The following is a 10431-nucleotide window of genomic DNA, read 5'->3' as shown; positions in this document are numbered from 1 at the left end:
TCCCTTGGTATAATAGGGTCCAGGTTTTGTCACCTTGTCTTGTTTAACCATTAGGTCTATGCAAAAATAGCTCCTGTCGCTACCTTCCTCGCATTCACATGCCTGCGGTTTATTTATTTGGGTTTCGTTATATGTCTGCGTTTCTTCGACAGTGATCTGTAATTGTACATGTATATTGCCATCAGATCCCTTTTGGGAACACTGTATTTTGCAGAATTTTGAAAAAAAAAAGTAATAAAAATCATTTAAAAGGGAAACAGAACTGGAATAGGGGTTGGGGAGCATAACCAGGAAGGCTTGATCTGTAAAACAGATTTTGCTGTGCAGAGAATTAAGGGTGCAAATGGGTGTGGAGGAATCCCCACCCTCTGGGATTTCACAAGAAAAATCACCGCCCTGCCCTGCCTCGCATTTTGCCAGAAATAAGGTGGCAACCCTACCATTCCCCCCTCCCTTTTGTAAGCAGGAGCCAGTGTATTTGGCACCCCCTTCCCCAGTGGCCGACTCTGAACTGAAAATGCAACCCGTTTCCAAAACTGCCATGGGGAGGAAAAGATGGAGATATGAGAAACTGTGGGATGTGAAACACAATAGCTGTCAGTTACAACATTCCTAGGGTGAACATGTTCACACATGGGGAGGAATGTTTGTCCAGCCAGCAGGTCAACTTCCTGTTTCCTTCTGGGCTGGGGCAGACTTCCTCTGCATGTGACTAGAGATGGGAGTGGCCTCACATGTGCAGGTAATGACAAAAGCACACGGCAGGGCATCCATCTCTCCCTCTTTGACTGCATGCATTGAAGAAGCAACATCTGCTTAGCCAAAGATGCTTCCAGCCAACAGAGGACAAAGGGACTGTCTTCTTAAGAGATAGATTCCAAGTGTATGTTACTTTTCTAGGCTAAGTCTGCCTTCTGGGATCCAATTGTGAACAGAATGCAAATAAACTCTTTTTATACTTTTATAGAAGACTGTGTCGTGTCTTATCTTTTATGAGGGAATAAGGGGGAAATACCAGAGCAGTTATTATAGAGGTTTAGCGAGCCTGAGCAAATGCATCCTTTCCTCAACAATCAAATTTTATTCTCCTGCAAAATATACAGACGGATCTGTCGTCTGGGTTCCTTCCCTACAAAAATATCTGTGATGGAAGCGTCCCTCTGGAAGAGTTGCTTTTATGCATCTTGGCTTGTGTGACGTCTGGATATCGTGTGCCGCCATCTTGCCGCCCCTTCCTCAGAAGTAGAGCCTAAAAGAGCTGTGGGGGAAGGGTGTGCAATAAATCTATTACAATAGTGCCCCGCAAGACGAATGCCTCGCAAGACGGAAAACCCGCTAGACGAAAGGGTTTTCCGTTTTGGAGGCGCTTCGCAAAACGAATTTCCCTATGGGCTTCCTTCGCAAGACGAAAGCCCATAGGGAAATCTCCGGGACAGCGGGGAAGCACAGCTAGTCTTCCCCACTGTCCTCGGACCTCCTCCGAAGCCTGGCGGCGGGAGGAGGTGTCTCCGCCCCTCCGCCAGGCTTCGGAAGGCTGCTCCGAAGCCTGGCGGGGGGGCGGAGAGACCTCCTCCCGCCGCCAGGCTTTGGAAGGCTGCTCCAAAGCCTGGCGGGGGGGCGGAGAGACCTCCTCCCGCCGCCAGGCTTCGGAGCAGCCTTCCGAAGCCTGGCGGGGGGGTGGAGAGGTTTTTTAAAAACCCCGGGACAGCGGGGACTTCTCCGCTGTCCGGGGCGATTTTAAAATGCTGGGGGTGGGAAGAAAAGCCCTTGTCCCCCCCCCCCCAGCCTTCAGAAGTGGTCGGGGGACAGACTGTCCCCGGACCTGGTCTGAAGGCGGTTTCCATAGGAACGCATTAATTGATTTTCAATGCATTCCTATGGGAAACCGTGCTTCGCAAGACGAAAAACTCGCAAGAAGAAAAATCTTGCGGAACGAATTAATTTCGTCTTGCGAGGCACCACTGTATATCCTTATAATAGGCAAGGAATAGTGGGGATGAGCATAATAGCTCTGTCCCCTGGCAATTGTCACCGCCACCCTCAAGTTGGAGGGTGACTGTCATGGAAAGCTTGCCGTACTCAGCTTTTAAAAGTTTGGGGTGGGATCTAAGGTACAGGAGGGGGGATTTCGGAGCTGGGCCCTTGACGACGAGGGTTGGGTGGCTCAAGTGAGTTTTTGACAGGGCTCTTACTGTAGGAAGTCTGGAGACTTGGTCATGGCATGTTCGAACTCCACCAGGGAGAGCATCTTGTCATTATCCAAGTCGGCTTCCTCCAGGACCTGCATGGAACAGAAATGTCTGCCTTGAAGACCACTCGCCCCTTCCTCACACAGGTGTCCCGACCAACGGGAATGCCCTGTGTGAGAGACCTACACCCCAAACCATCTGGCACTGAACATGAGATCAGTGTCTCCTGTTTGCTAGCCAAAGGATGGAGCAAGCCAGCTGTCCCCAACCTAGTGCCCTCCAAATTTTTTTAAAAATGTAAGATCTCAGAGCCTGGGTGAGTTCATATATAGCCTCACAGTCTTGAGATTGGAACATCCCTCCCAACACTGCCCTCAAAGCACATGGAAATCATGCGCCGAGGACCACGCCTAAAGTTCTCCCAGTTGGCCTCCTTCATCTTGTTCTGCGCCTCTATCTTCTTAATCAGCAACTCAAGGACCACCTGCATCTTCTTGGTCAGAAATGGACTACAACTCCCAACAGCCCCTGGGGCCATGGTGTTGGTGCAATGGTGGCTGGCACTGGTGGGGGAGAAGACAGGGAGCCCAGCTGACTCAGGCTGATGGGAGTTGTGGTGCCAAACATCTGGAGGAAGGTTGAAACAAGCTTGTTCTGCTCTAGCACTGTGCTAGGAACTGGTGTCCTCCATCCCCCCTTGGCCTGCTTTGGCCATTGCGGGACATCCCAGCATGGCCAACGTCTCAAGGTCCCTGGAGATCTCATAAAAGGAAGGGCATGCTGGGAAGTGGGGAGAGACGCACGTGGTTGGCCAGAGACGCGATCTCTTCCTCGCTGAGGTTGTTCCTGTTGATCGATCTGCGGATGACATTCTGGAGGTCTTCCTCGTCAACAAAGCCATCGTCGTTGAAATCTGGTCAAGGGAAGTGTTGCAAAATGTACCGATGGAATGGGTCACAACGTAGGAACATCGGAAGAGGCTGCTGGATCAGGCCAATGGCCCACCTAGTCCAGCATCCTGTTCTCATAGTGGCCGACCAGATGCTCGTTATGGGAAACCCACAAGCAGGATTTGCACCCAAAGCCAACCATCTCCCCTCCTGTGGTTTCCAGCAACTGGGGTTCAGAAGCATTGCTACCTCTGGCTGTGCAGGCAAAACAGGTGCCCATTAGGGCAGGGCAATACCTGGTTTTCAACATTGTGATGTATCACCTGTAGGAATAATAGAGATGATGGGAGTTTGGATGCAGGTGAGCTGTGCAGAAGCACGCTAGCAAGCATGCTCCAAGCAAGCTGCCGACTAGCTCTGCGGAGGCTCCTTTTATTAGCAGAAGTCAACAACTGGAAATAGTAGTGAAACCACCCTGAACTTAATGTATTTCCATCTACGCACATTTCCAGCATTAGCAAATACACGTCTCAAGCAGGTGTTTCCCTCAGATGTTCCCCCAAGCATTATCTAGCCAAGAAGGTCAGGAAAAGCAGGCATACTGTTGCATTTCTGGTGCGAGGTTTGCCTTCGCAAAGCGGAGCGTTACCTCCACAATCACCAGCTAAACATTGCAATGTACTGATACATCGTGATGTCTGACATAAGGATGGAGGCAGGTAGAGGCATGGGCTGGCTTCACAGTTTTCCCCGCATTGTTATTTTTGCACATACACAAATCTTGATTCTCTAGGTCGACAATTATGAAACCAATATCACAATATGGACTTCAAGCCAGCTTGGGACAATATATCGCCCAGCCCTAACATACACCATGATTTTTGATATATTGCCAAGTCAAAGATCATGAAACTGATTGCACGACATGGACTTCAGTTTTGGATGATCTATCGATATTTCACCCAGCCCTAATAGCTATCCTGGCTAGTAGCCACCCTCCTCCATAGAGGAGACCCATAGAGTGATGGCCAAGTTGGTGGCCACCAAGGACAGCTGGACATATAAAAGGCCCCATTACCTTCAGGAGCTTAGGGCCACATCAAATTCTAAATCCGACCCTGACCCCACCCACAAGGTGATGACCACATTTCTCGGACCCCAGTTGCCACAAGGAGAATTCAGGGGGAAACACCCTACCGTATATCAGAAAAGCATACTCCATCTTAATGCTCTGGCATGCCCGGTCACTGAAGACAGACGCCATCCCAAGGATGTCCTCAAAGGTGAAGTAGCCGTCGGTGGAGAAGACCTTGCAGATCCGGTCCCGGAAGGGATTCACCTGTGTGGACGGATGAAGAGGGATTGGCCCAAACTGAAACTAGCATCCCAGGGGCAAGGGAGCAGCTAATGAAGGAGGCAGTGGTCCTTCTTGAGAGGTTCAGACCTCTACTATGTGGAAATGGCAAAACTGACTGTTAAATGAAGAGGACATTGTGATGAATTGTTTAAGGAAGAATGGTGACCGTTGATGGACTAGGTAAAAGGTAAAGGTAAAGGACCCCTGGATGGCTAAGTCCAGTCAAAGGCGACGATGGGGTTGCGGCACTCATCTCGCTTTCAGGCCAAGGGAGCCAGCGTTTGTCCACAGACAGCTTTCCAGGTCATATGGCCAGCAGGACTAAACCGCTTCTGGCACAACGGGACACCGTAACGGAAACCAGAGTGCACGGAAATGCCGTTTACCTTCCTGCCAGACTGGTACCTATTGATCTATTCACACTGGTGTGCTTTCGAACTGCTAGGTCAGCAGGAGCTGGGACAGAGCAACGGGAGCTCACGCTATTGCACGGATTCGAACCGCGGACCTTCTGATTGGCAAGCCCAGGAGGCTCAGTAGTTTAGACCACAAAGTTGAAAGGTAAAGTTAAAGGATGCCTGGATGGTTAGGTCCAGTCAAAGGCGACTATGGGGTTGTGGCACTCATCTCGCTTCAGACTGAAGGAGCCAGCATTTGTCCACAGACAGCTTTCTGGGTTATGTGGCCAGCAGGACTAAACCACTTCAGGTGCAATGGGACACTGTGACGGAAACCAGAGCGCACGGAAATGCCGTTTACCTTCCCGCCAGAGCGTTACCTATTTATCTACTTGCACTGGTGTGCTTTTAACTGCTAGGTTGGCAGGAGCTGGGACCGAGCAACAGGAGCTCACCACCATCACAAGGATTCAAACCCCTGACCTTCATATCAGCGAGCCCAAGAGGCTCAGTGGTTTAGACCACAGCACCACCCACATCCCACTACCTATTATTCATACATGAAGTCACAGGCAGGATTTGAAATATAAGCAACGGGTTATTGAAAGAATTGACGATATCGGGGCTTAGATAATAAATACATATGTGTTCTAAAAGAGAGTCACATGCTCTATCAAGTGAGCTAAAGCAAGCGGATTATCAATCAAGAATGGTTTTAAATGTGGAATTTGTATTTCTCATGCGGAGTTTTGTTTTGTTGGGATTTGCAAGCTGCTAGCAGATCCCTGTTGAAATCTGAAGCAGCGTCTTTATTAATTAGTTAATTGATTAACTGAACGAAGGCCTCTGACTTCCCCTCCCCCATCCCAAGCAGTACCCCTCTTCTGCCACCGGGAGGCAGTAGGGAGCTTCTTCTCCCTGCTCCCTTTTGTCCAAAGAAGATTAAATTTCCACTCTGGGTAATATGATAATCTCCAAATGCAGACTTATCGCTCGCAGTCTATGAAATGCCCTTTTGAAACCAGCGCTCGATTGATGCATTTAAGATCGGAAAGGCGAATAAATGGCTCTTGGATAATTCCTTTAAGCCGCAGAAGAGTCCGACGATAACCCTTGCCTGGTGCTGGGAGCAGAGTGAGGGGGTCTGCAACCCACCACAGCCCCACCAACTTCCCCCACCGCTGCCCCCTCCTTCTGCTGCCCCAGATGCTTGCTATAGGGCAAGAGCATGTCTGTGGGTGCTCCCCCCAGAGGTGTGTCCTTTCACACTGACGTTTGGGACTGAAACTCCCAGATTTCATAATGGAACCTGTGGACCTCATAGACCCTGTTAACGGAGAAATCTGAGGGCTCCTTGGACAAAAAGCAAGGACCCCAGCCAGGAATACCAGAGCAAAACAGCAGCCAGGAGGCTTGGTCTTGATTGAAGACTGTGGCGACAGGACTCCCACCTGCCACCAGGTGGAAGAAGATGGAAGCTCTGAACAAGAGAGCCCCCAAACTTTTATTAGCTGCTAATCTCCATGTTACACCCCCCCCCAAACTACATCACTCATACATCACGGTTGCATCATGAAAGGGGAGGTCTGGTGGCAGGAATCTGAGCATCCTGGACCCTGCCCCATGGTTCCCCTTGCCCTCCACCAAACACCCATCAAGTGGAACAAAAGAGATATTTACATTTCCCTGTTTCCCAGCCAAGTTCATCACACCCTTTTGTCTTCACCTGGGTTTGTTCTTTCTGGAATGGCTACCTGTCTGGCACTCAGGTATCAGGATGCCAGGGATTATCCCTCAGGCAGAGGGGCTGCTGAGGAGCTGAGCTCACATGTCTATAGGAATTTCTGAGGTTTTCCCAGTGAGCCAGTACACAGATACATTTATCAGTGAATGGCCGACTCTGGGGTTGCGGCGCTCATCTCGCTTTATTGGCCAAGGGAGCCGGCGTACAGCTTCCGGGTCATGTGGCCAGCATGACTAAGCCGCTTCTGGCAAACCATAGCAGCGCACGGAAACACCGTTTACCTTCCCGCCGGAGCGGGACCTATTTATCTACTTGCACTTTGACGTGCTTTCGAACTGCTAGGTTGGCAGGAGCAGGGACCGAGCAACGGGAGCTCACCCCGTCGTGGGGATTCGAACTGCCGACCTTCTGATCGGCAAGTCCTAGGCTCTGTGGTTTAACCCACAGTGCCACCCAAAGGAAGTCCTAGTTCTGCTCTATTCTGCCTTGGTGAGACCACATCTGAAATACTGTGTCCAGTTCTGGGCACCACAATTTAAGAAGGATGTTAACAAGCTGGAAGGTGTGCAGAGGGGGGCGACCGAGAGGATCAAGGGTCTGGAAATCAAGCCTCTCTAAAATAGATCCCATCTCGTAGCCCGGAGCAGCAAAAGAGAGAAGGAGAGAGAGAGAGAAAATATCTCCATTGTTCCTCCTGAAAGGAAAATAAGTGCTTTCAAGAGAGTCCTGGATAGTGTGTTGTGCGTGCATTACTTTTGCTGGAAAGGATGGCTGTGCCGTAAAAAAAAGAGAGAGGCATTTATTTTTGGGAGGAAGCAAAGCGTCAGAGGCTCAGAAGAGAATGGAAAGCCACTCAGCCCAACCCACCAATTTAGCCAAGGTGCATCATCAGGTGCTGAGCATAAGCGCAGAAGAAGAGGCTGCGGGATGAAGCCAGCATCCTGTTCTCACAGGTGACAGCTGTCTTCCTGTGGGGAAACTGAGAAGCAAGATTTGAGCACCAGAGCAACTCTCCCCTCCTGTGGTTTCCACAACTGGGATTCAGACGCACTCCTGCCTCTTGACCGCAGAGGCAGAACAGAGCCCTCCCGGCTAGGAGCCATCGAGAGCCCTCTTGTCCTCCTCCAAGAACTCATCTTTTCTTTTCTTTTGCCTTTGTTGCTTTGTTGCTTCTTCTTCTTCTTTTTTTTAAAAAAATATGAGGAATTTCAACATTGTTATGTTTATCAAAAATACACCATCCTGATTCCCCCCCATTTCCCCCCTCCCCCCTAAAAAAGGAAAAAAGGAAAACCCACCCTCCCACCCCCAGACTTCCCTCAGCTCCTTTCTGTGATTTCTCACCACATGTTATTTTCTGCATGTTTAAAATTGTAAAGATCCTCAGTTTTTCTGTCTATATATTACCAATAAAAAGTTTGTGAATTGTTACGGTAAAATCTGGGTGCGAGGCTGCTCTGCCACCCAGCTCATCGGACTAAGTCGGCGGGTCCCTGCGGAGGAAAATGAGCTCAGCCGGGCACAGGAGCAAACTGCAGAAGATCCAGGTTTATTGCGCAACAGGTTCAAGGCGAGATTGAACCGCGAGAAACTTCCCTCCATGTCCCAGAATACAGTGCAAAATACATCCCAGTTACATCATGAATACATTAAGAATAGGTTGGGTTACACAGATTACATCATGAATACATTAAGAAGAGGTTGGGTCACACAGGATTAACATATGGAGGAGGGAGGGGGGAATGTGCAGAGCTGGAGATATGCGCAGATAAGCACATCCTGGGTACCGGTGATGAGAGGACAATAGTCCAGGTATGCAAAGTCTGTCACCTGGCACTGCCCAGAGGAAAGGCTTGGCAGAGTGATTTGACAGGATTAGGGTCTTGACACCTTGCTTGAGAGATTATGGAGGACAGGGGAGGTGTCATGGAGTCCTAGAGAAATTGAGCAAATTGGCACGTTGATTTTCTATGGATTTTATAGATTTTAGTCCCTTTTGACATTGACAATTGGAAATAAATGGATATATTGTAGCGAAGAAGGAGGTGAAGAAGACATGCCCCCCCCCCTTCCGTATCGGGCTGCTTATTCAAAACCTGCCAAGGAGTCCAGTTTGTTTTCTTGTTTCTTTAAGTACTTCGTAAAAGGTTCCCATTCTTCTTTCAAGTCACAGCTGTCCTTGTCTCCTAGTTTATGTGTCAGTTTCGCCAGTTCCGCATAATCCATCAATTTCTCTTGCCACAGTTCTTTCGTCGGGATTTCCTCACTCTTCCATCCTTGTGCTAGTAAGACACTTGCCGCCATTGTCGCATACATGAAAATGTTTTTCAATTTGCTTGGCAGGTCTTTTCCTACAATCCCTAACAGAAAAAGCTTCAGGCTTTTTTACAAATGTTAATTGGGACCTCCAAGAATTCATCTCATCCACTTTTAAAGCCATCCAAGTCGATGGCCATCCCTGCCTCCTGTGGCAGCGAGTTCCATAGTTAATGATGCAATTAATTTCAATTGATTTCAATAGCAGGGGAATGTCCAAAACTCTGCAGGAAATAACATGATTTATGATATTTACCCCTTATATGCCCACCTGATCGTTTCAGTCTACGGAACAGGCACCGTTACAGGTGCCACATAATAGTGGGTCCGGATTTGTAAGAAATTGATCCTTTGATGTGGCGGATCCTGCCCTTGGAACTCCCTGCCTGTTGAACCAGGCAGGCGACTTCACTGAGCTCTTGTTGCTGTCTGCTGAAAACATTTTTGTTCCTACAGGCCTGCCTAGGTATCTGGAATACTGCTTTGTGTTTTAATTTTTTACAATATGATACAATACGATAATATTTATTGTCATTGTCCCATACAGAACAACGAAATTGAAAAAATCTATATCAGACATTAAAAAACCAACAAGCCTGCTATCCCAGCTATCCCAGCCTAGTTAACCCCCTAAAAACTCTGATACCCCATAATAACATACAATATACTCCCGTAAAGGTAAAGGTAAAGGGACCCCTGACCATTAGGTCCAGTCGTGACAGACTCTGGGGTTGTGGCGCTCATCTCACTTTATTGGCCAAGGGAGCTGGCATACAGCTTCCGGGTCATGTGGCCAGCAGGACCAAGCTGCTTCTGGCGAACCAGAGCAGCGCACAGAAACGCTGTTTACCTTCCCGCCGGAGTGGTACCCATTTATCTACTTGCACTTTGATGTGCTTTCGAACTGCTAGGTTGGCAGGAGCAGGGACTGAGCAACGGGAGCTCACCCCGTCGCGGGGATTCGAACCGCCGACCTTCTGATCGGCAAGTCCTAGGCTCTGTGGTTTAACCCACAGCGCCACCCACGTCCCTTAGAGACTACCTTACACTGCGTTTAAAACCAAAATCGCATTTGGGTAGAAACTGTTTCTGAGGCAGCTAGTCCTAGTCTTTATAACCCTGGACCTTCTTCCAGAAGGCAGAAGCTGAAAGAGATAATTTCCGGGGTGCGCACTATCCTGCACTATCTCTGCAGCTTTCTTATGACACCTGGAAGTGTAGATTTGATCCAAGGTGGGAAAAGTGCACCCAATTATTCACAGTTTCTAGTTTAGCACTGATTTTCACTGTTTTGTCTAATCCTGCTTTAAAGCCTTTGCTGCCATCTCTGCTTCGTGAGGGAGCAAATTCCACCACTTAACTCTGTGCTGTGGGGGAAAAGGACTTCTTTCCTTCTGCCCTAAATCATTCCAACAGTTCCAGTGCTATGAGAGAGGGAGAAAAAGCCCTTCTCTATCCACTTTCTCCAAGCCACAGAGAGTTTTGCAAACTTCTGTCATGCTTCCTCTTTGAAATGCCTCTTTCTCTCAAGCACACC

General features: G+C 48.9%; 1 protein-coding gene across 1 annotated transcript; it reads right to left on the bottom strand.

The window, feature by feature from the left end:
• Positions 1-2151: 2151 nt before the first annotated feature.
• CIB4 (calcium and integrin binding family member 4) lies at positions 2152-8882 on the bottom strand. Its single transcript, XM_077925316.1, has 4 exons — positions 8877-8882; positions 4277-4457; positions 2993-3102; positions 2152-2281 (listed from the first exon to the last, which is right to left on the bottom strand). The coding sequence occupies exons 1-4, from the start codon at positions 8880-8882 to the stop codon at positions 2189-2191; spliced, it is 390 nt and encodes a 129-aa protein (XP_077781442.1). The 3' UTR covers positions 2152-2188.
• Positions 8883-10431: the final 1549 nt, after the last annotated feature.

Source organism: Podarcis muralis, chromosome 3, assembly GCF_964188315.1.
Source record: "Podarcis muralis chromosome 3, rPodMur119.hap1.1, whole genome shotgun sequence".
NCBI classification, from domain to species: domain Eukaryota; kingdom Metazoa; phylum Chordata; class Lepidosauria; order Squamata; family Lacertidae; genus Podarcis; species Podarcis muralis.
The sequence above is the reverse complement of the archived record's forward strand: the minus strand, read 5'-3'. Positions and strand labels throughout refer to the sequence as shown.